This window comes from Periophthalmus magnuspinnatus, chromosome 16 (genome assembly GCF_009829125.3).
Source record: "Periophthalmus magnuspinnatus isolate fPerMag1 chromosome 16, fPerMag1.2.pri, whole genome shotgun sequence".
NCBI classification, from domain to species: Eukaryota; Metazoa; Chordata; class Actinopteri; order Gobiiformes; family Gobiidae; genus Periophthalmus; species Periophthalmus magnuspinnatus.
The window spans coordinates 18,124,634-18,152,626 of NC_047141.1; the positions used below are offsets into that span (position 1 = coordinate 18,124,634).

Here is a 27,993-nt window from a genome sequence, read left to right on the forward strand (position 1 = left end):
ACTTGTTAATGGTTTAATATTCTACAGTAACATTTTGAAGAAAGCCAATCACAATTTATAATAACATTTAGTCTAAACACAGGTATTTGCATCCAAGTTTATTTTGAAATTCCCTACTCCCCCTGTACAAGAAAAAAGGACTTTTCCACAAAGGCAGCAGTGATCTGTCAGTCAGTGATAGTACTTCTCTAGGGAAGGAGAAAAAGAAAAACTCAATTGTCACAGTGTGTCTTTCTCTTCTTTTAAATAATTTTTCAACTGCTCTCATCTTTGGCTGGGTTTTTGGTATGACAAATTTACTGTCAAACCAAATTCCTGGGAAGCAAAAGTTTAAGCTGATAGCAGAGCGGGGGTCTTTTTACAGTGCCAATACAGGAATGTTCTGGACCTCTTCTTTATGACCACACACAAAAAACAATAAAAATAGAAATAAAAATAATATTACCGCTCAGGGAGATAGCGACAGTATATTGAATTTCATAAAACTGTATAGACAAAAAATAAATCTACAAAATGGAGCTAATTTTACACAACAGTAAACATGTTATTCTTTTTTCCTTTTTTAAACTTTTTCGTCTACACAAAACCAAAGTTCTTGGTCTTAATGGCTAGGAGCAGTTTCTGTTTGAGGATCTGCTTTGAGGAGTAGAGTGGCACATAGAGACGGGAGATGCAGGTGTTGGCTGTGGGCAGGTGCTGGTCGTCCGGGGGTCGTATCGTGATGGAGGGCATTGGTTGGAAACCCTCCTCACTCGCCGGGAGAGATGGACTGGAGGTCCAAAAGTACACCTGAGGAGAAAGAATAACTAATCAAAGATTCTACAATATGGCAATGTGGAGCATGATATCACAAAGATACCATTTGTGTCAACTTTTGACAACTTTTAGGTTTCATTTAAACTTTTTGTGAAATAAATCCATACAGAAACGTACCAAATCTTGCCTTTCCGTCATACTCATCTTCTCAACTATGGACCAGAACCAGCGTTTGAACTGCAGTAGTTTGTCCGCATTTTCCCCTATAGGATGAAATATAGTTGTTAGCTCTCCCCAGCACCCAAATGTAATTGTAAATATTTAAGAAAAATGTTACATTATAAACCTTTAAGATATTTCATACCAGACTCATCATTGAAGGAGGTGAAGCTGATGAGCATTTGGACATTGACTTCTCCGCAACCGTTAACCAAGAGCCTGAAGTCCTCAGCAGTCAGATCTTCAAGAGCATTTTTGGGGATCACGTCAAGCAAACCTTTCCTCATTGCCTAAAAAATACATACCTTTACAAATCTCATTTAATTTCCTACAAGGCATGTGAAAATAAAAGTGAAGATTGAGACTTTTTATTGCCATGGGAATATTTATTATAAACCTTTCAGGTCATACCACGAGCCTCCCAAAAATACCACAATACTGTATAGGTCATTACCATGAAAATACTGCCCCATGATTTAAAAAAAAAATATATATTTTAATGATACCAGTTGTAATCATTTATTACATCCCAAATATTTTGATGAAAATGCATCTTACATGAAGAGGCTGCTCAGCAACCACCAACATCCTGTGCTCTGCGTACTTCCTCACATATTCATAAACATTTAGGGGAGTTACTGGCATGTTCACCCCTCCAGACAAGAGCTCCACCTAAAGAATGAACAAGGTGTTAGTTGGATGGAAAATGACAAGTGGGCAGTATTCATTATGATTACAATTTGTGACAGGTTTGAGCACCTCCAACAGTTAATTTTAAAATATGAGGTCATATCAGCTTTACAAAACATTACCTGTCCAGCCCCCTCTTCTTTGCAGAGGTCTATGGCAAAAGCCAGGTCCATCGCAGCAAACACAGCCTCTGCTTCACCAGTGAGTGAATGGCGAATAAGCTGCCTTAGGCTCTCGTACATTACAGGATCAAAGAAAGCAAAGTCGTGCCAGTTCACCTACAATATGAACTACAATGTCAGGGAAAAGGGACCCAATTCAACAGATTAATTTACAATCATTTAAAATGTATTACCTTTCTTCCCAGTAGGACTTTGATGACGTGTCTATTTAACGTGATTGGGCAGAGTTCATTTTGTAGTAGACATAACCCCAGTATTCTGCCAAAAAAAAAAAAAAAAAGTCAAATGCTTACTCAAATGTAATTTGAATTTTAATCTCACCATAAGTGCTTATACCATTTAAAAATTGTACACTGAAATAACAAACAATTGGCTTTAAAAAAAAAAAAAAAAAGCCAATTTCTCACCTCCCAATGTTTCTGAAACAGTTGAGCCTGGCCTCTGTGTTTTTGCCTGGTCTTGGGGAGTAAAACCCACGTTTTCCCGGCTGATAGAAAAGAGGAGCGTTATCGTCCCCGTCGTCTGGATCATCGAGCTCCATGTCCACCACACTGCGTGTAGAACCATGGCGCTTTCGGTTCTCCTGCTGCTGAAGAAGTCACACACAAACATGAAGCAAAATTATCCCAGGTTCACAAACCTTCGGCCAGTGAAACTGAAGTGGCCCTTTTCCACTGATACAACTCAGCACCACTTACCACTACTCGCCCCTGTTTAATCTTTTATAGTAAACAATAGACAAAGATGAAGATGGGAAGAGCTGTTACACCATCCATAAAAATGTAATTACTCTCCCTCAGCAGAGCTATGGCTCTAGCTTACAGTCTTTGAATATAGAGTGAATGAATAATTCACTGTAAAATGCTTTCAGTATTTTGAATACAGTATATTTATAAATCCCAGGGACTTTAAATGTATTTGTCCTACGGGTTAGACCTGGTTTAGCTCTAGTGTAGGTATTACTAACAAGTGGTTTCTGATTGCTATTATCCATAATGTTAAAACGGAGACAAAATCTTACTTGTGCTTTTTCTGGGGTCTCCAAAAGACCAAGGTCCAGTATACTGTCAGCCCCATTTTCTCTGAGGAACACACAGTGTTGCATGATATAAACATTACAAAGAGCATCGCAGTAATAATTGTCCTTCTACAAATAAGCAAAGAAATTCTGTACCTTCCATGTGCTATAAGGAGTTCCATGGCCTCCTCTACTCTGGCTCTGAGGGAGTCCTCACTGGCGAGAAGCAACAGCAGCTGAGCCGGAGACAGCTCCAACAGCATCCCTGTGATTTTACTGGCAAAGGCCTACAGAAAAATGGAAACCATTAAGATGATATATTACACATCGATTCATGTGCACAGTGGAAAAAAAACAAAGTAAGTCCTTACTGGTTGCATTGCGTGAACCCGCGGATACAGCCTCTCCCCCAGAGCCTGCCTGTGCGCAGGCAGTGGGTCGGGCTCGTCACTGGGGTTGCCCTCCGATGAGGGCCTGAAAGGTCTGGTATCAATAGACAGCTGTCTCCTGGAGTCTCTGCAACATGGGGACAATGGTTAGTCCAAGGCCACAATTAACCCCTTACTACCTAAGCCTATTTTGAAGACAAATGTTCGAAAAATGTATATCCATATATACATTGGTCTATTTCAGCAACCCCAAGGTGGATTTGAATGATTTTTGTGCCATTGTAAAGGGATCATTGGGCAGAATAATTTGATATGTCATTTATCCATGTATGTGTTACTGATAAAGAGAAAATTAGGATGAAACACAGCAAAAATTTAGATTTTTTTAGCCTCGCCTAAAAAAAACATGTTTTATGATGAATAACTCTTTGGAATGTTGCTAACATAGCCTTTTTATTTAATAAAATAGAAACCAAACATGTGAACATTATCTCTGCAAAGGTTGAAACTGATTAGATGAAGCAAATCAAAAAGAGAGATTTTAGTACAGGTATGTCAGGCGAGGTGTCCATTTTGGCACCATTTGGCACCATTTGGCACACATAGTGCCATTTGCATTTCTGTCATGTAAAAGTTATATATTTCATTTTTATATCACTAATGGTGTTCAGTAGACCTAAAGAAAACATTTTTTGGCATTTTTAATTTTTTTGTATTAAATTAATAATTATTAATTAATAATTATAATAAATATATGTGTATATGAATGTTTCCCCTACAAATAAAATGACCGCATAAAGCATTTGAATTATTTTTTAGAGATGAATTTAGTGAAAAAAGCAAATCAAAGTTTGTCCGGTGCGCTCTGTGTCCTGCGCGTAAAGGCGCTGTTACGCACACAAGCGTGCTTACTGTATGCGCGGACTTTACTCCCCAGCGGATTGGTCAATATGCATGAGTGACACCTCTCTGGAATCGTGAAAGCCAATAGAATAAGGCTATGACTTGCAATACAAGATTGACAACACAGCCAGCCAACCAGAAGGGGAAAAAGAAAGCCACGTGAAAGTGCCATGCTCCTCCATTGGTTTACTGTAAGCGCTCGGTACGACCTATATATCACTATTGTACCGCTCAGACTGGCGGAAGTGACGGACAACAGCCGGGGCTAACAGGAAATAGCTTTTATTTACAAATGGAATAAACTTTTCACGGCAAGACGACAAAGGTAAGAACATTTTTACTAATGTGGTTTTGAAAAGCAATGTTTTGTGATCTGATGCGCTGGCTTATATCTCCGCGATGCTTTGGTGTACAGTGCTGGAGCTTATATCTTTGGATCCGGTAGACTCTCTGCTTTCTTTTGAGGCTAGCGTGAAGTACAGCTGTTGTGGAGCCATAAATGCGGCGAGTGGTTTGGCCAAACTGAGGTTGGAGGATTTGGTTTTGAGGTGTTCTCTTGGGTGTCATCTGAGTTGTGTTTGTGCACGGCGAAAATAGTTTACATAGCCTTGTAGCGCTAGCGGTGCTGTTTAATTTGATGTGCCACATTAATATATTTTCCGTGATTAATGTGTTGGCTCATGGCGAAACAAAAATGCGCTTCCCAGAGTCCCCAAAATTGGGGACCTTCGGTAGTAACAGGTTAATGGTGAGGGCAGGTAAAATGTATGACAACAGTGTGAATTCAAAACAGAAGGAAACAAAGAAAATAATTTTAAATAATCTGAAACTAAACAAAGAAAAAATAAAAGTAAAATTTACCTATCTCTGTCTCTCCTGGATCCTGCTCGCAGACCCCCACTTCTCCGCTCTCTTTCTCGGTCTCGATTTCTCAGCCGCTGCATTAGATCTACAGACACACACAAAAAACACAGTTCAATGTCTTGACAAACATTCCAGTTTAAGATACTCGGCATTATATTAAATTTCATTTCACTACAACAAATAACTTGACTTGTATTCAGAATATTAATATTGATTTAAGATTTTTGTTCCTTAAGAGTAAGGGCATTTATGACAGTTTCAAACTTTTAAAATATAATCTAGTACAGTGGCTTCCAGTGGAGGTCCAGAGCTCACAGAGCTAACAGTAGATTTCAGAAAATAAATACAAATCAAATAACTTTTAAGTTCTGCAACTTAAAATTAAGACATGAATTTTATTTAGCAGTAGAGGACACAGGATGAAAGCTTTTTGGGGGTCCTGTTCCTTTGGGAACCCATCTTATTTCCAATTTCCTTACCTCACAAATACAGTGGACAATGAGCATTAAAACAACCAGTATTAATATTCTGAAATAATGCAATTTCAATGTATAGAAGACATTCCATTTCAGCAGGGTTTGTATTTTCTATGTATAGGGCATACTTGAATTGTAATCGTGATGACACGTACTGCTGGCCTGCATGCCCTTGCTGACACTCTGTACACAGTCCAGGTTGGGCAGCTTGTCGTTAGACAGGAGGGCAAGGGCGATGGCAGTGTAGAAGCTTCGGGCCACTCCACTGCCCTCTCCAGGCTCGTCCTTAAAGGTCACTTTGACTCTGTGCACGGCCATGGGGGTGGTGGTGCAGCGGCGGCCAAAGTGTGTGTTGAGTTGCCGCATGGTCTGCTGAATGAGCTGGTCTCGATCTCGGTCCACCTCTAGAGCTAGGTCCCGGGACTGAAGGTTTCTGAGCTTCTCCATTTCTCGGCGAAACTTTGACTCCTTTACTTCAAATCCACCCAGCTCAGTGAGAATCTGGGGTACGGAAAAAAGGAGTTAATTTTAATTTGAAAAAATGTTTTAATCCCACACTTACAGGACTTATATATATATATATATATATCCCATGTTCTAATTGTAATTTTATTGCCATGTATCAGATTTGATTTTCCGCATACCGATCCAGGCTCAGCTCCAACATCCTCCATAAAGACGCGGCCAAACAATTCAAGTGATAGACGCCAGCGACCCAGCAGCATGTCATGTGAAATCATCATCCCCATGAAACTGCAGTGGGGCCTAAAGCCACAAGAGAACAGTTTTTAAAACAAATTAATTTGCTATATTAATGTAACAATAGAAGACATTCATGATGCACGGGGGTCTATAATGTCTCTATGGTTCATAAACGAAGATCAAAATATAACTATAAACCCGGTTTACATATGTACCTGAAGGATGGTAGAGGTGGTCCGTCACTCTCTGTTAGTCCGATTTCGGCCAGCAGGCTGCTCTTGAGCTGTGCTGCCAGGTCATGGGGCGAAGGTCCCGGTTTGGATGGCTCCAGCTCCTGATCCCCAAGGGTCTGGGCTTCAGGGCCTCTCTGACTTGTCTCCATACTCATCACATTCTTCAAGTTGGCTGAATAAGACATCTTGGTTGGTAGAATCTGTCAAGGCAATGCACACAAGTATTAAAAATGAGAAAACAATGCCATAAATGGCATTAGTGTATTAACACAAAAAACTGAACTATTGTACCTTCATATTAATAAAGTAAGTACATTTTGTGTGTAATGTACAGTGCCCTTCAGATAATGTTTTAGATTTAAACAAATCTATATACTGTGCAGCAGACAATGCATGTGTGTGTGCATATGAGTAGCATGTTTGTGCAGAGGGGGAGGAGTACCTGAGAGGGGTTTACCTCCAGGCAGTTCCGGTCCACACTCGCCTCGGCCAGCCCTTTTGTCGCCATGTATGATGAGGAGGAGGAAGAGGAGTACAGGCCCTGTGAGGGGCGGCCAAACAGATCCTCCTTCCTGGCATTAGGCTGAAAGACAAAAGAGTGAGATGGTGACTGGCTACAGTAAAAAAAAGTTACTAGGCAATAAAAACTAGATTTTTTTTCTGTATACTAATTTTTTGCTTTTCTTCTTGTACTACAAAATAAACTATACCAACAGTAAAGAATATATTTTCAGGCATTTCTGTTTCTCTAACCTGTAGAAGATGGGGTTGGTCTGCGAGTGGTATAGCCTCAGCCAGTGGAACATCGAAGGGGTTTGGCGGTATACAGCCAAGGAATGTCATGGAGTCGGACCGACGGAAAAAAGGGTGGTTTTGACCTGTTTCAGCCGGGACTGGGTCCTCATCTTTGTCCTGGAGAGTTGACCCTGCCATACCTTCAAAAAGATGGTAAATAAAAAAAAAAAAAAAAAGGGAAACAGAACAAAAGTACTATGTTCAGATACTCACTCTGATTTGTGTCTTCATCGTTCTCATGTTCAGAGTCCTCATTGTCCAAACCCAGCTCCAAAATTTCCCGATTTCTGTATACAGAAAAATATTGAACATTTAACTAGAAACTACCATTTTGTCATGCTTTGCCCTGTTTCAGTAAAGGGTAACCCTAGCCACAAAAAGTATAGTAGTTGCGTAAATGCCCCCATCAGCCCTAATATTGGCGCTGACCTTATGATTAACAATATTAAAACATTTATACCTTTTTCTATCCAGCTGTGGGGTATCCAGTGTGGTTTGCTGGTTCATTGCTTTGATCCAGTAAATGAGGGCTTGAAAAACATAGGCCACATGCTTTAGGGAGCAGACATCCAGCACAGGAAGAACATCCGAATGCTCATCGTTATGGGATCTCATCAGGGACAACGCATAGTTTAGGAAGTCTCCTCGAGCCGACATCATGCCTTGCCGAGCGGTTAACAGAGTGGCTGCCCTCCTAAAATTGACCAAGAAACATGTATGATACGCACTTAAAGACACTCAAAACAGAACCCCACCACCAAAACATGGGGTGCCTTGCTTAAAATGTTTAGAGCGTGAGTGCTGGCAAATCACCTGCGTCCTTCCAAGGTGCGCAGGCTGGCCTCCTCTCGCGCGGTCATGCGTTCCCTGCGAGCAGAGTGCTGAGAGGCATGGAGTGGGTGGCTGGGGTGTCCCGGGTCTCCAGCAGAGGACAGTGCAGAGCCATACCTCAGCTGGGCCTCAGTCGAATCCATGATCGACACCATCCAGTTCCAGGTGGGAATCAGCTTCTCCTCAACGTAGTTCTGGTGCAACATAAAAACAAAAGATTATGATGAATATGTGTGCATTTGTTGGGGAACAAACTGGTAAAAACTAAGGTTTTAATGACAATTCAACAGCTGTTGTATTCTTTTTAAGATTCTCACCTGTAGACTGACCGCATCCTGATAAGTGAGCTTCACAGCAGCAGGGTACTGGGAGTAGACCAGGTGGTTGTATTTGGGGATGAGGCTCATAAGGTCTGAGATCTGCCTAATAACGATGCTGTAAGCGCGGGCCAAGCTACTGGCAGATGTCAGGTAACTACTGGAGTTTGTGGCCTCCAGAGCTGCTGCTGCTGCTGCTGCACTGGAGCTGATGGCACTGGAGCGGCGCAAGTTTGTGGGATCAATGTAGATCAGGCCTGTGGAGCTTGCTGTAACAAAATAAAAACATGTACCGTAAATTTCGGACTACAGAGCACACCTGAATAAAAGCCGCACCAGCTAAATTTGAAGAGAAAATCAATTTTGTACATATATAAGCCGCACCTGAATAAAAGCCGCAGGTTTTCATATTGTAACATGAGATATTTACACAGAAAGACGGTGCACTGACACGCTTTTTTTTTTAAAACTGTGCCTGAAAATTGGAACCAACACGACAACACGGGATGAACACATCTGCAGGTTTAGAAAATAAAACTGCACCAAAACGGAAAATCTGCTTTTATTTCCTCTGAAAACTTTTGTCGTCTTTTACATTGACCAAGTTGGATTCATTGATGTCGAGCTTACGTGCAGTGGCTCTATTTCAGGGGTCGGCAACCCGCGGCTCCGGAGCCGCATGCGCCTCTTTCAGCCTTATACTGCGGCTCTGCGTGGCTGAAGTGTATTTTATTTGTGTTAGCTCTTTTTTTGTTGTAGTTTAAATTGGAAGATTATTATGATCTTAAAATAAAATTATATTTTCTTATTTTTCGTTGCTCAAAATAAGCGTCACACTCGCGGAACAATGTTCAAAACAAACACCGCTCACGTCTCACGTCTCACAGACACAGAGACAGACACTGACACACAGCTCACAGTCCTGCGTAAAGAGCCCTGATTTTCAGACGCTGTGCGCACAGGGGTCAGGAGCAACTTTCGCCCGTCCCTAATGACACACTAATAAGCTCGTCCGTAGATGTATCATGAAAATCCTGCTGGAAATCGCCACAGAAATCTATTTGATGTAGTAGCAAGTTTATTATCTGCTCTTGTCTCCGCGGTGACGTATCACGTATAACACATCAGACACGAGGCACAAAAGTAGAGCCACAAGCGAGTGAAAATGAGCCAAAACAAAAGTCTTTGGAGAGCTTTTAACAAAGGGGAAAAGGACAACTGAGGAGCCAGAAGAGGAGACTACGACCTCCAAGAAAAAGAAAGATAAATTTAACAGACAATACCTACTTAAAATCTGGGTTTGTCGCTGCAGGTGACTCACGCGCACAGTCCGCTCTACGTAACATACGGGAAAAGCAAATAAGGCAATGAAACCTTCAAAACTGCTTTGGCACATGGAGAATAAGCACCTGGGATTAAACGATACGCCTTTAGAGTTTTTTTGTTGTCGTTTTTTTTTTTTTTGAAAGAAACTGCGGAGCAGAGTAGACACAATCACATAATCAGCGCAGGGCTCCCTCTGATGCAGCGGTTTGGTGAGTTGTATTTTTTAATGCACTTAAGTTGTTTTTGCCATATTTATCTGCCACGTGTAGAAGGCTTGTCCGTGAAAATAAAACGCAGGGGCCATTATCCAGTAAAAAATCCATAAATAAGCCGCACTGCTGTTTAAGCCGCAGGGTTCAAAGCGTGGAAAAAAAGTAGCGGCTTATAATCCGAAATTTACGGTATGTTAAATTACCCAGCCACTCACCTAAGGCTAGATATAAAACCAATACTGTAATTATAACCTGCTCCTACTATATGGTTTTCTGTGGCAATAAGTGATGTTGGTGGGATGTGTGAAGTGAGAAGGTTTTATTCCAGACTGACCCGCAGGTGTGGAGGAGCTGGAAGGTGTATTGCCTGTAGTCCGTTGACTCGGAGCGTTCCTCACAGCCCACTGCATGGAACGCGGGGCCTGGGCTGCACTGTTAGCATGAGAAGCACTGGTGGTTCTCTCCAAAGGCTCATCAAACAGAAAGGTCTCCTGATCCACATCATCACTTTGGCTGCTGCTGCTGTCCGAATCACTTGAGTCATTGGACTGAGAATCATCCTCTGAGAAAAAGGCTGGAACACTGCTGGCACCTATAGATGAGGATAAATATAATATTTAATAAAGTTGTATAAAGCACTTTTATTCAGTGTTTTGAACAATAGATCCAATCAGGCACAGTGAGTGTTAGTTAACCACACTACTACAAGGTGAAACAACGTCAACCACAAAATACATTGAACCAGCGATTCCAAATTCTTCCTAAAGTGCATTCAGCCCTTGTCAACTCCTTGCCAATGAATAACAAGAATACACTTGAAAAGCAATGAAATGCTGCCAAATGAGTCTAATTTATGATTTCTACTTAATTTGGCGTCTTCTGAAATAAACATAACAGAGAATAAATACACATCTAAAAATAAAATTATGAAGAAATAAATTATGTAACTGCTACTTGGAAACTTCACACCATTCAGAAGTGCAATTACTATTAGTATGCAAGAGTGCACCAAAGCTTTACGGCAGAAATATTAAGCTTTAAAAAACAAATGCACTTTGAAAATTCACCCTTTCCCTAACTTATGCATACATTAACATAATACTTTGGAAAGCAAAGAGGATCTCCTACCAAAATAAGGAAATGCCAACGACACCCTACTGCCTGCAAATGAAATACATGCAGTATTAAGCCAGTTATAAATTAGTCAGCACATCTTTCCAAATACTCATAATTAGAATGTGTTCTTATCACTGGATTATGTATAAAAACATAAAATAGGAGAACACCTCACCGTGCCATAAACCGTTTTGTTTAATTACAAAGGAGTCTGCTTGACAGGTTTAACAATTATGTTAAAAGTATTAATGTGCGAAGTAGCATTGACCCCACATGCTGTGGCGTGTCACATGTCAAATTTACATACTTGTCCCTATTAAATACAATAGAATAAGTGTTCATAAAAAATTATATTAGGTGGGTAAATTTAGGTATAAACCTAGATTTTTTGCCGTTTTGCTAACCAACCTGCTTCAGAACCTGCTGTTGCCGCAGTGACAACACTTCTGCGTCCACTGGCGTTGTCCTGGTTGCTGTGGTTACTTTCACTATCGCTCTCAGTTTCAGCGGCAGCCAACAGATCCAGCTCCATGTCGCTTCCTGCAGTCAGACAAATTTCACAAACTTAAAGTCTTCTTGATCAAGTTTGATGTTTGGATAGTTAAAAAAAATAAAATAAATTAAAATCTTGCGAGGGTTTTGTGTGATTGTAATATTTCAAAATAGGTCTAACTAAAAGCAGTAAGTTCCTTGCATTGCTTGCCAGTCCCTTCTACATTCTGTCTGAATTCAGAAGGATTTGGAACCAGAGGTTTTAGCAAAAGCGTACGGTTCTGCTAAGCTAAGTAATTTCCTAATGTAAGACCAAATGTAAATGCCATTGCCGTTTTTTATTCTGTGAAAAATGTATACCATCTTCATCGTGCTCGTCATGTTGGCCCTCTGCTTCAGCATTTTCTTCTCCCTGTTCTTCCTGGTCATCATGATGGTCTTCTTCACCTGCAACACCTTCAACCACCTCAACCTAAAAAAAGACAGAAACATATCATCCTTAACAGTCATTGTCAGTGCAGTAAACTGCTCATGTTGCCTTTATTTAGAAAGGCATTTACTATTCCCAAAAACACACACATTGCTTAAGATTTAAATATAATGTGGTTAATACTGTGGTAAAAATGTTTACCACTTTGCATAAAATATAGAGTACTCCTACTTTTACATCTACCCTCTCCTTATCCCCCAACATCTCACAATCTCTAAATGACTTGGTTTATAATGAGGCTCCCTACCTCTTCCACATCTGCAGATACAATGTCATCCTGCTCCTCATCTCTCCCTCTGACAGGCTGTGACTGACTGCTGCGTCGAGGCTGTGGATTCCTGATGATGTAGGAGGCCGCAGTCTGGTTTGAACTGCAATGAAGATAAAAAAAATAATAATAAAAAAATAAGTTAAAAATACTGGATTTTGAAAGCTTATATGACAGAAAACCAGCATTTCTTCTAAGGTAGTAGTAACTATGAACTAATAATAAAGCATGGAAGGACATGCTTTACTATTAGGATAAATAAAACACTTATTTCCTCCATAGTTCTTTTGATCATTACTTGGTCATTTTCATTTCAGGAAAAATGAAAACACCAAACCTATTGGATTGGTCAGGGGAAGGTCTTGGAGGCAGTGGTTCCACAGAGAAGAGCTCTTCACTCCCCTGGACTGCATCAATGCTTGTGCTTGCCAAAGTGAAGGGGGCCGTGGGTCGAGCAATTCCCATCCGGACAGGCACTATCAGTGACTCTGCCACATTACATAGCTCCTCCACAGCATATGGCAACAATGCCTGGAAAACTCTACGGCATTTTCCAATGGGCTGGGGGATGAAGTTACTATAATAAGAGAACATGACAGATAAAATGAGTAAAAAATCTCATGCTTGCACCAGCACCTGATGTCAAAAGGTACCATTGACTACCATTTCTCAATATAGGTTTAAGAACAAAATTTTAAGTTATTAAAGTTATGGGCAGCCATGCTTAAAATTAGTCTACCTCTTGACAAAATGAAGAAACATTTTTACATTTAATTTAACACAACACAATCTGAAAGAGCAATCTTAGAAACACGTTTCTCACACATAAAATTAGTCACAAGCTAGCTAGCATTATTTACTTTTGATTTCATGTAATCAAACAGCTGATGGGACAGATGGCACTAATGTGCATATAAGAAGGAAACGTCAGATCAATCAGACACAGGCGCCAAATGTTACTGACTTTTTCTTCTTTGATGATGCCATCTCCACACTGAGAATGACAAACACTCTTGCCACAGAGCGCAGAAACCTCCTGGTGACAGTGATGGCCTCCTCTCTCCGCCCAGGGGTGTATTTATTCTGTAGCTCCTTCACTAATGTACCCAGTAAAGTGTCGATGAACTAGAAAAAAATAAAATAAAATAAATCAAGCACAAATAATAGATATACTCCCTCCGCATGGTTGAATCAAACTTACAGTGATGTCGGGAGCACACTTGACGATGAGGCAGTGGGTGAAACAGTCAAGGCGAATGGTGCCACTCTGCTGGTTCAAGTAAACCTGCTCCTCAGGCAGCAGGTGCGCAATCCTACTGCTGGCACTAAGTCTTAAACAAGTAAACAAAAGTAAAGTTTTTCATACTGGTTAGTTTGGTTACATATTTTATCTAAAAAGACAGTCATATCTATTCTATGTTTTTGGACATGGATTAAAATACACTGTCATATTTTCTTATGATTTGGTACTTACGGGTCTTTGTTTTCCTGAGAACCAAACATGATCATGGATTTGAGGGCATTCCAGTCTTGAAGGACCCTCTCCAAAGCCAGCTGTGCAAAACGGGGAGGCTCCAGATCATGGTCAGGCATATCAGAGTCTAAAATACAAATCAAGTTTATCAAAATGTATTAAACCAGCTATTCCAGATCATTCAAGGTGGAATGTTATATCAAGATATAAGAGTAAATTTCGGAATATACCTTCTGCATTTGCAGTCTTACGATTCCGGTCTTCTCGGATGCGTGGAGGTCTGTACTGACAATGCTCCACACTCTGCCTGGCTACAGTTTGCACCAAGAAAAGCAAGATGTGCTCTCCTCTACACAAAGCAAAAGAGAAAAAAAAATGCACAAACTCAAGATACCTTATTAGTCATATATATCCTGTTTGTACCAATTAAAAGTAAATTCTATTAATGGAATATTACCTGCTGTTTGGTGTGGTGACCAGATTGGTGGTAGTGAGAAGCCTGTAGAGGAGATCCAGACGAGCAGCCTTTTGTCCAGCGATTAGCGTTTTACATTTGCATTTCTCCCAGCAATCACAGTAGGCAGTTGGAGAGGTCCTCTTGAGCCTATGAGATAATTGTATAATTTACTGTTTTAATCACTTATTTTTCCTGTATGTTGTATAGCAATGCTGTATAGGCCAGTCACAATAATACAATTAAAATTTTTTAGTGTATTGCAATATAAAAAAGTTCGTATTACATACTTGCAGTCATGTCCTTTGTGACACACTCTGGCACACTCAGTGCAGCAGCAGAGCGACTCGAGTAGTCCACAAGTTCGACACTCAAAAATGTCCTACAATCATAACAGTAAAGCTAGCGTTGTAAATTCAAGCTTCTTTATAAGTGAATACAAGTACATAAGCAACTAATCTTAAGTACAGAAATATCTGAATATATTTCATCAATGTCGTCAAACCAACAAATAGGAAGATTGGTCCAAAAAGTATGGTAAAAATACAAAATATGTATATTGTGGTGTTGATGGTGGTAGATTGCACGTGCAAAAAGACTTTATGTAAAAAATATTTAGGCCATCAATCAATAAAATGTCTTTTGTTTTTCCATATGTAATGCAGGTCTACTTAAATATTTGGACAAGTAAGATTACTTTCAAACGCTCAAATAATTCAACCAAAGGGCAGACCTGTGCATGATCCTGCTCCAGAAACACACTTATCCTGCTGCTCTGACCTGGTTTATGTGCTCTGCTCCAGTCCAAGTGAAGCTGCAGGTGTCATTACAACACAGTACATAGAGTGGAGAGTCATCAGGGTTTGTTCCCGTGGGGCAAATCATCTCCATGAAAACAGTGTCTGCATCCTCTTTCTCTGGGACACCTGGGTCACTGGCTATAAAGACAAAGAGGAGATTAGTAATAGTTTGTTAGGTACCCACAGTAATCGGGGCAGAGAAAGGGGACAGATTCATGTAACCTACTAATACCAGTTACCTAACCTGTTGGTAGCATTCCTGCTTGTTGCATACCTCCAGGATTTCCCAGGTTCAATTCAAGAATGGTAAAAAGTATAGTAAACTAGATTGTAACTGTAAAATTCTCATTCAGTAAGAAAACTTTGGAATTTGGAAAACTAATCCTTCAAAAAAATTAAATAACGACATCAATTGTCAATTTTTGAACGTGTGTACTATATGCAGCCAATCTAACGCATTTAGAATGGAAACAAAAATCTAATCCTACCCTTTGCCATTTTCTGTGCAGCTTCCAGAACAGTAATGGCAGCAGGGTATGCTCTCCCACTGACTGCTAGCATGAAGGGAGTCATCCCACGGGCATCCCTGTTTCAACACACAAACAAAATGTACAAGAAATAAAGTAATTAAGTACTGTGCTAAAATTATGCAATGAAGATATATTCAGCTTGCTTACTTTGCAGAGAGCAGCTCCCTCAGATGTGGCCTCAAAACAACACTGTCACACATTAATTTGAGGATCAAATGTGCATTGGCCTTTCGGTCTTTTGATTCAACCACTGATTGTTCTGTAGATGGCCCTGCTAACAAAAAATAACTTGGCAATTTAGAGCAAATTATAGTGTTGGAAGGAATATAAAAATATATATTTAAAACAACATTTAAAATGAATGCAGGTATTCTGTACTCTAACATTTCATTATATGGTCCATATCCTGAACACTTAGATTAATATGTTATAAACAAAACATAGGAATAACAGCTTCATGTTAGCTGATAGATAAATGTATATTAAAGAGTTCATATTAGACAGAAGGAAGGAAAGTAAAAATGAACTGTCCTGGAATACAGTAACCCAAAATAAGTATTCTGAATATGTTTTTGACACATGTATTTAGTTACTTCCCAACACTGAAGATAGACCATTTAATTTCAAAGATTCTAATAGAACAATTAAATACTATTAGTACCAGGTATGGTGGAAGTGCTAGGTCCCTGACTGTTCCCAGAGGAAGCAGTGGTGAGTGAGCCCACAGCTGGTGCCAAGATGAAGTCAATGTCACCATCTGTGGATAAAACAGACTATATTAATAAATATTATGATATTTATGAGGAATCGCCTAAAAATATACAGTTACAATAATTACAGTAAATGAGCTACATTTCATAGCTTGGCTCTAGATGCTATTAACTACAATGGTGTATTGGGATGACAGCAGAAACAATTACAATAGAATTGTGTGTTGTTTAAATAAAGGTCAAGGGGTAATGAAATCATCACAAAAAGAAGGTCATTGTAAATTATTTCTTCCTTTTAGATATTTCTGGCGAAAATACCATATTGGACATACAATTGCATACTCATCATCTCTTTCCAAAATCCTACAAATAGCAATACTGACCAGGGTCCATAGGTGGAGGATCGGGGACCCAGCTCGGTGGAGCAATGGGAGGGGACACTGGGTCCTGATGGTCACTGGAGGATGGGCCTGACTCATGTCGACCAAGACCAGCTGCTCTCAATGATCTACGCATCATCTCCCTCAGACGAAGACTAAACGGGAAAAGTAATTATAGCATTCACTTGTAGTATAATGATGATAATGATTATAAAAAGAAAGTTGTATACCCTCTGCTGCTTGAGGAGCCAGTCCTGTTTCCAGAACTGTTGCTTGACACCACTGAGATGGCATTTGCAATCGCCTCCACAGCAGACAGACGCTCTGCAAATGTGTTCCTCTCTGATCGTTCAGCCTCTATAATATGAAAACATATTGAATTAGTAAGAACAGAAAGACAAACAAGACAAAACTTTCAGAGTTTTATACTTCGTATAACACGTGTTAATTTGAACCAAATCACAGATTACCTTCCTCTTCTTTGGTCTCCTTGTTGCTCACAGGAAAGCAGACCGACACAGCGGCATGGAGGATGTTGCGGTTGCCATCGCAGCGGTGCCCCAAAAGAGCTCCCAGAGCCTGACTGCCCTGTTCAAGGAGGAAGGCTTGCTCCAGGTTCACTAGATACTGTCGACATGCCTCATAGTCACAGCGCAGAACGTGCTGCATCAGGGTCTGTTTCTAAAAAAGATTTTGTTTGCCGTGTATATCATTAATAATAATTTAATGAAGTTTGCCAAATATTATAGACCTATAGGCTTACCTCCACAGCCATAATAATAATAGCAGCTTTCTTTTTGATTGTTGAGTTCGAGGGAAGATTGGCCAGTGAGTGAACACCCATACCCAAGCTGTTTATAGGTGGCAAATCAAGCCAGTCTGGATCTCTTATTCCCCCCATGCAGTCTTTGGCCATAGGGTAGATTGTGCCATTTCCATCCCGAAGGATGATGGGTGATTCCTGAGTAATACATTCATTAAAGAATATCTATACTGAACAGAAAAAAACATGTTTCTGTTGTGCATAAACTCACCTGCCCAGCAGTAAAGATGGCGACGTTTCGCTCACTTTGTCCTAGGAAGGCTAGGTTACTAGTGGGGAAGTTATTCTCCTGCTCAGCTTTGCCTGTCGCCAGGTCAAAGATACAGTATCTTACCCAGTTACCAGTTTTCAGTACTGCGTGAACTCCTGGAAAATAATATTTTATAGAGGCTAGTGTAAAATAAAAGTTTTAAAAGAATGTAACTATCACGATATAATACAAAGTGATTACCTTTGGAGTCAACATTCACAGCTAGAATTTCAGCCTTTTCAGGAATGCTGAGTTTTTTAGGCGTTCGCTGGAAACAGTCAGGAACTTTAGGAGTCCCACCAGTTTTAACCACCTGCAAAATATGAAAATATAAAACAATTTGTTACAATGTAGAGTCCACAGCTAAGCCCTCCATGTGGCTGCTTGCTCTCACACCTGCAGCTCATCTATTCTCAACAGCCTACAGTCCTGCAGCAGAGAAGATGGGTCAGAGTCCAGAGGAGCAGTAGTGCTTTGGTTGCTCATGCTGCTCGATGTCCCTGGAAACTTCACCGCAACATACGCACCATCTACTTTCAGCACCTGGGGATAAGGCAAACACATTATTACTTTTACTACCACTTTGAGTTCAACGTTTTAGACCCTACGCTTGCCCACCTTTCCTACAGGGACATTTTTTATGTCCTCCACAAACACCACTTCTCTGAGAGACCATTGCTCTTCATTTACTTTCTCTTCTTCTTTGGGAGCTGGAGTCGAGCGCCTTCGTTCTGCAAGTAATACAGGTAAATTAATACAAAAAAACAACAACAATTAACACATAAAAGATTTTAGACACATCATTCAATACATTAGCTCAGACATTATAACAGGGAAGACATGCAAGCCTTTTATGTCCCTTTTATGAAATAATGATAATCACTTGCAACAATGTTGTACAATGTAACAAACTGTGGGAAAAGAATTTTTGTTATTGACCAGTCAATCGCTTTTGATTTATGCACATATTTTATTTATCTGTGGCAGCATACTTTGTTTCTATTTATGAGGTAATAAGGCAGGCCGTATACTGCAAGGTGGCTCCTTCCACAGTAAGAATAAAGGCTGATTAAAGGGCTGTGCACCATCTGTTTGAAAGTCATGGGACTAACGCTCTAGGGGCAAGCACAGAATTAAATGGTTCTGTGCCTGTGAGATAGTAAGAAGGAAAGAGCCACTGCTTGTTCTGCAGAAGAGTTACAGGTCATAAGAACTGCCAGAGAAAGTATATACTTACTGTAGGGCAAAGAGGCACTGCTCGCAATGGAGGAGGTATCACTGCAGGTGGAGGCGGGGGACGGAGGGGGACCCATCTCAGTCTTCACTAGTTCAGGCTTGCTCTCAGTCCTGTCATAACATTATTTTAGTTATTATAGCACATTTGCAATCCATTTATAAAGAACAAATGGAACCATCCAAAAAACAAAACAAAAAAAGCAGTGCCCTTCATTTGGTGGAGATGCAAATGCAACAAACAAGTGCACTCTGGTCCACTTAAGGTTTGGGAGCAGTAAGCGTCCACCCAGACTCGCAGTTCTACTGGAACCCTCCCGGAGTGCCCCAGAGCACACAGATCAAAGTAAAGATTAACAGTTGGAAGAGACTAAAAAGCACCATTTGAAATTGCATAAAAGTACATCAATATGCATTCATCCAACAAGAACAGGACTTGAATGAATTTAAATGAATTTAAAGAGCATCCTTCTCTGTATTCAGTTAAAGCCGCTGCCTCCAACTTTAGAATTCATATTCAACATATTCATATGCCATAGTTTTTTTTTGTTTCTACTTGCAGATTCACTGGCTCTCCAAAAAAAATGTATAAAAACATTTTTATTTTCCCCACTTTCTTGCATTGGAAATGGCACTGAAGATGCAAGAAATGCTGCTCACAGGGACAAAAGGTTTAGCACAGGGTCATGCAGTGCTGAGTGGTTTGACAATAGTGCCGTCAAATTAAATGTTTGGGCTGCATGTTTAATACAATTGTTAGTTTTATCTCATTTGTAAAAGATTTCCCCATTCCCCAAAGAGTATAATCACTGAATGCAATCTTTTCAGTTTTTACAATTTTCTGTACTTCGCAGAACATTTCAGTGGAGAGAGGGACAAAAAATAAAAAAAATCATTCAGACCTAATTGTTAAATAGCACTTTAAATGTAATTTCTTCAATCTATTCAAAATAAACTGCATCCTAATGCCAGACTGCTCTCACTAGTCTCACTAAAGCAGTACATGAGGGAGTACATGACACTGACTTAATCTCTTGTGTCTTGGTTGTCTTCTCCATGTTCTTGAGGCTCTCTGGTGAGCGCAGCTGGAACCGGCAGCTGTCATTCATGTTCCAGACAGACTCCAGGAGAACACCCACTTTAGGGATCCCAGCACTGACAGAAAAGGCCACTGCACCAGCGTGATACAGAGGGTTACTCCTCAAGCACACCTGTGACAAACAGTAGAAAAACAAAATTTAAATCTGTTTTTATACAGAAGTTGGAATGAAACTGTTTATTTTATACCTGAGTTCCCACAGTTATGTTCGGTATCGAGGAGATGCCAGCACTAGACTTTGGCTTTTTGTTCTTGGCTCTGGCCTTTTCAAGCATCTTCTTTCTCTGACTAAATGGCACAACACCCCTATAGACCAAAATAGTACAGTCAAATACGAAAGTAATAACCAGTCATCATCGTATTTCAGTCTAATTAAAATGAAACTTACCACCAGTAGAGGCCATTCTCCAGCTGCGCGCATGTGTAGAGAGCACAACAGTGCAGTGACACCATGCGCTCACCCTGCAGCTCTGGAAAGGCCTGGGCGCTGTGCTCCAGTTTAGAGGCCACAGTGCTGAGTGTATCATCTACCCAAGTCGCCACCTGTTAACACATCAAAAACAAATGGTTAATTATTAAGATGGATGTTATTATTTAAGCATAATGAACATCCAAATAGTACCTTGTTTGTTTCTGTGGCTACTGTGGCTCTGATGCTGTTGGCTGACAATAAAGTGATCTTCTCATTCACAAGGCCCAGGAAGGGGACACGTGGGTGATGAATTGATGGATTCTTTAAGAAAAATGTCATTATTAGAAGACAAATCAGAGTTGAGAAGTAGCCCTGATAGTAGTAATAATACAAGAAAAGTTGTTTTTTAATAAAAAAAAAAATTCACCTGTGCATTCCTATAGGGTTCAGGGTCTGACCACTTCCACTGATACAACTCTCCTTTGGTGCTTACAGCCACCATCTCTGAGAACAATGCGCCAATGCTCACAAACTTCACACCGTCCTGAGAGGATATCAGACATTGGCATCACAGGATATACAGTCAAATCACCACTTTAAATGTAAGGTTTCTACCTTGTCAGGCCACCACTGCAGCTCTTCTCCTAAGGACACAGGGCTCTGAACAGGGATGCTCTTCTTGTCAAGGCTAGGTTCTCCGTCACGGCTGGTGGAGCCTCGCTCTGTGTCGAACGAGGCGCCATCAAGCCACCGGCGCTCCCGTAACCTCAGCACTGACTCCCGTTCCCGCAGCAGCTCAGAGTCTCTCTCTAAAGGCAGAAGGAGAACTGGTATGCAATAAGGTCACACCAGTGGGACAGAAATAAGCCACTCTCTGGGAAAGACCCATTAACAGTGTTGAGAATAGAGAAATCTAGAGAAGCAAATTTTAAAGAAAATCGACTGGGTGTTTAAAGGTGACAAGGGTTTGTGCACTCATGCAAGAGGAAGTGGAACGAGAAAATGCATGCACTTGTGCTAAATGTGGGCTGTATGATTTAACACAGTTGGGCAAAAAGTGGGCCTTTCTCAGAGAGCTCTTAGTATGACTGACCAAAATTTTAAGTTCACCTAAAGCTACACAACAAAACAAAGTTTATTTTCTCCTTATTACCTTTTCAAATTATAAACTAATCCCTAAAAAACAACCATCACCAGAGCGTCCCACACCCTGCGTTTCCATTCTCTAGTAAATGACGTGAGAAAAGTTACCTCTAGAGGAACCTAGGCGGGACAGGGAAGAGCGCCTGAACGATGGGTAGCCAAAATAGCTGATGTCCTCAGAGAACATGGCATCAGCATCAATAATGACACTGGGATGGGCCGAGTGAATATCTGCATCCAACAGGGACATCAGGTCCTCTGTGTGACAAGAGAATGGAGAAGGGATTATATCAGTTCTTTATCCTGTTACCTGGGACACAAACATGTTCTTTATTACCAAATTTGAAAAATGTATTCCAAGTGTACAACAAAAACGTAACTAACGCAACCATTTAGGCAAAGGTAAACTTTTCTAGTTTAAACAAAATGTTGTTCAACTATAAAATTTCATGGTAAATGGGTTTAGGGCAGTCTAGTCTTTCAAGTCTAGATACTCTAGGATCTCAAAAGTTAACTTATTGCTGGTTCTAAGTATATGTGATAGATGAACAAACCCCCAGGCAGGTAGGACTCGCTGGCTGTGTCATCACCATCATCTCCGTCTTCATCGTCTCTGCTCAACAGATTATTAACAGCGAGGTTGACATCTAAATTGGTCCTCTGCAGCTCTCGAATGATGACACTCCTGGACTTGCCCTGCAGAACTACTTGAGCCTGTGGAAGTAACGTGAATAATACAGTAATGCAATACTGCAACCAGTAAAATAATAAGGAGGATGAAAATAAACGTTCATAGTGAATCTGTAGTGAGATTAACTTTTTGCTTTTACTTCTTAAGTCTGTTTAAAAGTGACCAAAGAGTATTTTGATATTAGCTTAATTTATTATGCTTGTATTTGATTAATTTCATCTTGATATTCTTCAAATTATCCACCTGAAACACCCACATAATCATGATATTAAATGGATTAATCCTGATATAAATAAAAGTACATAGTAGAACTTAATGAATATTCTACCTGAGAAATAAGCTCTTCAGGGATCACAGATGCCGGTATAACAGGCTGGGGCTGGCTGCCTAACAGACCTGAATTCCGGTCCCGCCCAGTGCGTATCACTCTGGTTTGGCGTCGGGAGTCTCGGGCAGTAGTGGATGACCTGCCTGAGGTGCCCCCACTGCTCCCACCTCCAGCCCCTCCTCCAGCTCCTCCACTGCTGCCTCCACCTGCTCCACTGCCCCCTGATCCTCCTGAACCTCCACCTCCTCCACCTCCGCCATTCACTCCAGAGCTCCAACGACTCCTTTTAAACACACAGCACAAGGCAAGGTCAGGGACGGCTGCCATATAAAAACATGATCAAAGTAGAGGTGGGGGACAGTACATTATTTGAGAAAGCTCATGTTGGCAATTATGATTTGAATTATGAAAGCTCTGTGTGAACTGTGTGAGGCATAGGATCAAATTGGGGTCAGCACAAGATGTATTTGAAGTGATTGTGACACATTTTTTAATATTAGGGATACAGCATACATCCACTCCATTGTGCGATGTACATGCAGAACCAACACATACATTCAACAAAACAGATTTTATGTTTTACATAACCCATTTTGAAATTGTTTTTTTAAATGGTTAAAGGAATATTGCACAATCTACTTGTATGACAATTATATAAAGGGCAAGTAATGTTTTGGCATTCATTTATAAAAAACATACACTTATTAGAGCCTAATGGTTTACTCATTGTTTAATTAGTTTTTAATCTGGCAACAGTGGCTTGTACATTTTAAAATATATTGAGAATCTGAGTACACATTATTAAATGTGAATACCACAGCAGAGAATAATAAAACAGAATATGCAAATAGTAATTGAGAGAAAGATCTCTTGGACATGAATTTATAAAACGTAAAAGTTTCTCTTTGGGGTGAGTGACACTGCAGTCCCTGGGTGCAAAAACCTCCAGCACACGGCCGCGTCAATCCCGAACGCAATAAAAGCAGCTTTCACAGTTTGTCTCTGTCATCCCTGCCAGAACTTACCCAAGGGTGTTGCCTGCCAGTCTGCCCAAAGTGTCTGAACCAGACAGGAACCAGGGCGGATCACTAGTCCTGCCTGGCCTGGAGCTCCTTCCTGTCCCTGAACCACTGCTCAACTTTGAACTGGAAACAAAAGATGGGAGATAGGTTACAAACCTACAGATGTCCCAAATAAGGACCATTAGATCTGGGCACATGACAGCTACTATTATTAACCCAGTTTTTTGTCAAATTCAAATTTGTCTACATTACATTGAGAAACATAAGGGTTAATTTGGAGACTAGCATGGCAACACCCTTGGGAATGTGAATTGGCTGCAACTCATTCCACTTTTTCCATTTAAATAGTTCTTGGGTTTTGGGGCTGCGGCTGCTTGCTCCTATTTTAAGGGTTTCTTATTAAGGGATGCCTTCAACAAAAACTATAGAATATAGTGTTAATTTAGCTTTGGCAACACAAAGATTAAAAGCCAGAAACTTTTCACATATTCTGATAATTGTGGTCATAAATTTTAAAAGGGCATTCCAAAAACATCAACTTGAGATTGTCACAAAGGGCAAAGTAAAGTATTGCATTTCAACTATCATGCCAAAAAGAGCCTTTTGACAAATTGGCATGTGTAATTATTTAATATTGAGGCAACAAACAATGTGAAATTATTTGGTTTCTTTTACCGTTTCAACAGATGCAAGAACACCAAAAAATTCCTACTGTTCTGGAACCATTTCAAACAAAGGTGACAACAGCAGAAAAAAATCATTATTTTTAATAGACAAAAAAATACAAAAAGGGGCCTAAAGCCATAAGCCTTAGTGAAGATTTCTATATAACAGCTATACAGACTGACATGCTTCAAACTGGCTGCCCTATGAAACAAGAGCCACCTCTTTTAAAAAGAAATGTAAAGGTAAAAACTATTTCTGGGGCAGGCTGTATTTGAATTTGAAGTCTCAGTGTCTCACCCATCACTGCCATCCGGTTTGCTAAGCTCCAGGCGATCAGGTTGAACTGCAAAGCTAATTCTACAAACTCGACCATCCTGAAAAAGAGGCAACAAACATTTGAATTTTGACCACAGACATGTAAAACATAATTTTATTGAGTTGTAATTACAACATTACCTCAAGGAGAAATCCTGCATGGTTTGGGCCCACAACACATTGTTTTAGGGAGGCCTGCTCAAGCAGACTGAGGTGTGGGTGACTGCAGAGAAGAGAATACAAGTATTATTAGGAGTAAGTACTTTATTTTGTTACTGCAGTTCAGACAAAATTGTACCTCTCTGCTGTGTCTATTTTGACTCTAGTGTACAAGCTATCACATGCTTTTATCCTTAGTATTTTCAGACTATATACTTTTGCTCTTGTACTTTGTCAGTGTATAACATGAAGTTTACATCATTTAAAAATATGTAAATGTAAGCAAATTGGTCCAGCACAAAGGTATAGAATAATACAACTTACCTGTTAAAACTGTATTTGTTGAGTTTTTCAGAAACTTCACGGAGCCTGCAAAAACAGAAAAAACACGAACATTAAAATGGCTACTACTTATGAAAAATGCGATCTGAAGACAGAAGATGAAGACATTTACCCACTTTGCTTTTAGAATAACTATTCATTGTAAATTCAGTGCAAAATTTTAAAAATGTCATATCACATGCCCCTAAACACCAAGGGCATTGTAGAGGCCTTATGCATGGCGATAAACAGTAAAGAGAGCTGCATGCTTAGAAGGAATAGTTAAAAACATCACGTTGATTGAGAATGTTCAAAAACATGCAAGTATGAGCACAACTGCTGTGAAGGCAGAAAAACAAACAAATAACCACCATGATAAACAATAAGTTAGGCATCATTAATGAAGAGCTAATTACTGGCCTTCAACTCAAATAAAATGTGTCCCTAACCTCAGTACAACAGCGTGCACTCTAAGGTCTAATACAATCAGTAGGAAAATTAAAGCCAATAATACAAATATCAATATCATGTCATTGTTGACCACTTTAATTTAATCATTTAATTTAATCAAGGAGCAAAAACAATATAATAGCACTAATGTCTATGGATATTGATGCATTATGACAGCACAAAAAGGACATTTTCAATACTACTTTTCTGCAAATATTTGTATTGAAGTCAGTTTCACTCGGGCTAAAACCCATTTGACAAAGTTATTGTACCTGACAAGAGCCAGAATCAATCAAGATTATTTGAAATTTGAGACAGCAGTAAAGCTTTGACAAGTCCTTCACAGAGAAGAGATTGGGGGGGGGGGGGGGCAGCAGCACATGGTCACTGTAGCAGGCAAAGGCATGCAGGTCCAAGGATGATACTGTCAAGACCTCCTTCGACCGCAAATGATCTATACTAAACAGATGTCCAAGTAGACTTTACAAGAAGCATTGTAAGGTTAACATGTTTTTGTCAACTTAAACGATGATTTTCCAGATATGTACAACCACAGTATAATTTCAAGGTCATTCTAAAACACTATGACTTTTTAACCTCTTTGTCTTTATGTGGAGCACTTCATCATTCTGATCCATCTTAGTGAGGGATAAAAATAGGTTTATCAGAAATCACTTGACCCAAGTAAATACAGGTCCCACTCTCTGTCTCGCCGGTTCAGGATTATTTTTAAATATATTTATTCATCAAGAAATGTCCACACCAGAGCAGCCACCACCCACCAATGGAAGGCAAATCATTGGGGAATTTTGTCCCACTTATAAAGTCAGACTAAGCAGGCATGCTTTGTAGTCAGTTTCAAATAATGATCAATATAGCCTTTATATGACGCTTGATTGATGTGATAAGAGCTAACTTGATTATCATCATAAAAAACACTAACGTTATGTCGAGTTGCGCATCTCTTTCAACTTGTCTTAAAATTTAAATATTTACATTATGGGGATAATATAGTCTTTAAGGTTTCAAAATGCACCACAGCTACAAAGGCCAAAACAACACACATTTGTCAACAGCGTGGTATGTTGGAAACGCTTGCTTCTTAGCATTAGCACGCAGCTAATGTTGGGCTGACGTTAGCCAAGCCTACTCATTGATCGTGAAAATAAATAGGTCACCCCCAAAGGAACCACAGTTATGTGAAATTACAGTACATTCCACATGAACAGTAAAGAGTCCCATTTCTAGTGTACTGCTGTTTCACGCCTTTATTCTTTTTTTACCCCATCCCCCAACCCGCATTGTCTATCTCAACTTTGACTGTGAGCCAACCCTCAACGGTTCAAGCGCTAGCACTGTAGCCTGTAGCCAGTTAGCGGCTAACAAACGCTGTACCGACTGTTTGGGTAGCTGCAAGCTAACGGGGATTGTTCAACATACCGGGCCTTTTATCAACCCTTTCTTCGGCTTAAAGCGTATACATCCCCCGTGCAAACATATGACACTACCAACATCATTGGTACAGATTAGGTGGAATGCATGTTACCACATAATGAACAACAATATTCATTTTTTTTATTTCTCGACTACTACAAATACCTGTCATTGAGCTGATCCTCGGTCCCGGGGAGCGGGTGGACCACAAAGTGTATAGATGTCATATGGCCAGTTCAAAATCACCCACTTATACGTGAACGATGTAAGAAACAGTTCTTCTTTCCAACACAGTATTTATATGGATTCATATGAGTCGTTAAATGGCGATCGAGAGTAGTTTTCCTCAGCCTCTTCAGCCACATGCCGCCATCTTAACTCCACCAGGCTGCTCCCTGCTCCTCTGTGTTGATGAGCGCACATGCAACCCTCTGCTGCTGGACTGTAGCACAAACAGGAAATGTGTTAAATTGGCCCAGAGAAGAAAGGCATCTTTACTGTTATACAAATACAAGTAATGCTACATAGCCTAGGTCTTATGTGGTCTTGAACAGTTTGCATACAGAAGCTTGCAACTATCCTGTGAGGTTGAAGCGTTATGGAGCCTGTATTATTTTTCAAGACAGATCGACAACATTCTCAGTTTGTCTGCTATTTTAATGATAAGGGAAATAGCCATATTCACAAAATCTATAAATGATTATGCATAAAGCACAGCCTACTCTTGTGCGTATGCTTTAATAAACCAATTCACACTGACTGAAGCTTCCAAGTAGCCTATATTTTATATAGGCAAATAAATACAATAGTATATTTTATAAATATCATTTGTTTTAATCTTAGTCCTTGAAAAAAATGTGACAAGAAAAATCTGCTCATGGCTCAAAGTGTTTTTTCACAGATAGAATATTATATTCTGTTACCAGAAGATGGCAGAATTTACATAGTGGCCTACACATGTCAATTACAGTACACAGAAGATTTTGGGAATCACAGCCATAGGGCTTGCTCTTTATTTTT

At 40.0% G+C, this 27,993-nt stretch overlaps 1 protein-coding gene across 15 annotated transcripts; it reads right to left on the reverse strand.

Moving 5' to 3' along the window:
- Window positions 1-77: 77 nt before the first annotated feature.
- On the reverse strand, window positions 78-27,409 carry ubr5 (ubiquitin protein ligase E3 component n-recognin 5). 15 transcript variants are annotated; one of them, XM_055227533.1, is made up of 59 exons: window positions 27,139-27,409; window positions 25,093-25,137; window positions 24,751-24,832; window positions 24,592-24,668; window positions 23,632-23,751; window positions 22,607-22,889; window positions 22,142-22,301; window positions 21,696-21,845; window positions 21,060-21,253; window positions 20,872-20,988; window positions 20,655-20,765; window positions 20,421-20,575; window positions 20,221-20,338; window positions 19,960-20,144; window positions 18,938-19,047; window positions 18,319-18,431; window positions 18,097-18,243; window positions 17,902-18,013; window positions 17,662-17,816; window positions 17,391-17,588; window positions 17,098-17,308; window positions 16,858-16,984; window positions 16,631-16,782; window positions 16,199-16,294; window positions 15,685-15,811; window positions 15,496-15,593; window positions 14,988-15,145; window positions 14,498-14,589; window positions 14,211-14,357; window positions 13,984-14,102; window positions 13,754-13,880; window positions 13,481-13,610; window positions 13,244-13,404; window positions 12,617-12,856; window positions 12,259-12,382; window positions 11,882-11,993; window positions 11,438-11,569; window positions 11,042-11,074; window positions 10,248-10,505; window positions 8,376-8,644; window positions 8,041-8,252; window positions 7,688-7,921; window positions 7,441-7,514; window positions 7,186-7,367; window positions 6,875-7,015; window positions 6,415-6,632; window positions 6,142-6,262; window positions 5,626-5,998; window positions 5,019-5,106; window positions 3,237-3,381; window positions 3,022-3,152; window positions 2,869-2,929; window positions 2,255-2,436; window positions 2,021-2,105; window positions 1,788-1,943; window positions 1,534-1,647; window positions 1,121-1,265; window positions 934-1,019; window positions 78-789 (listed from the first exon to the last, which is right to left on the reverse strand). In XM_055227533.1, exons 1-59 carry the CDS (start codon window positions 27,198-27,200, stop codon window positions 577-579), a joined length of 8,568 nt encoding a protein of 2,855 aa, XP_055083508.1. In that variant the 5' UTR covers window positions 27,201-27,409; the 3' UTR covers window positions 78-576. The 15 variants fall into 15 exon arrangements, with proteins under 15 accessions (XP_055083508.1, XP_055083505.1, XP_055083512.1 ...); XM_055227530.1 differs by having other exon boundaries at window positions 15,685-15,808; window positions 21,060-21,271; XM_055227537.1 differs by having other exon boundaries at window positions 2,255-2,433; window positions 5,653-5,998; window positions 6,890-7,015; window positions 21,060-21,271.
- Between the last annotated feature and the right edge of the window lie 584 nt (window positions 27,410-27,993).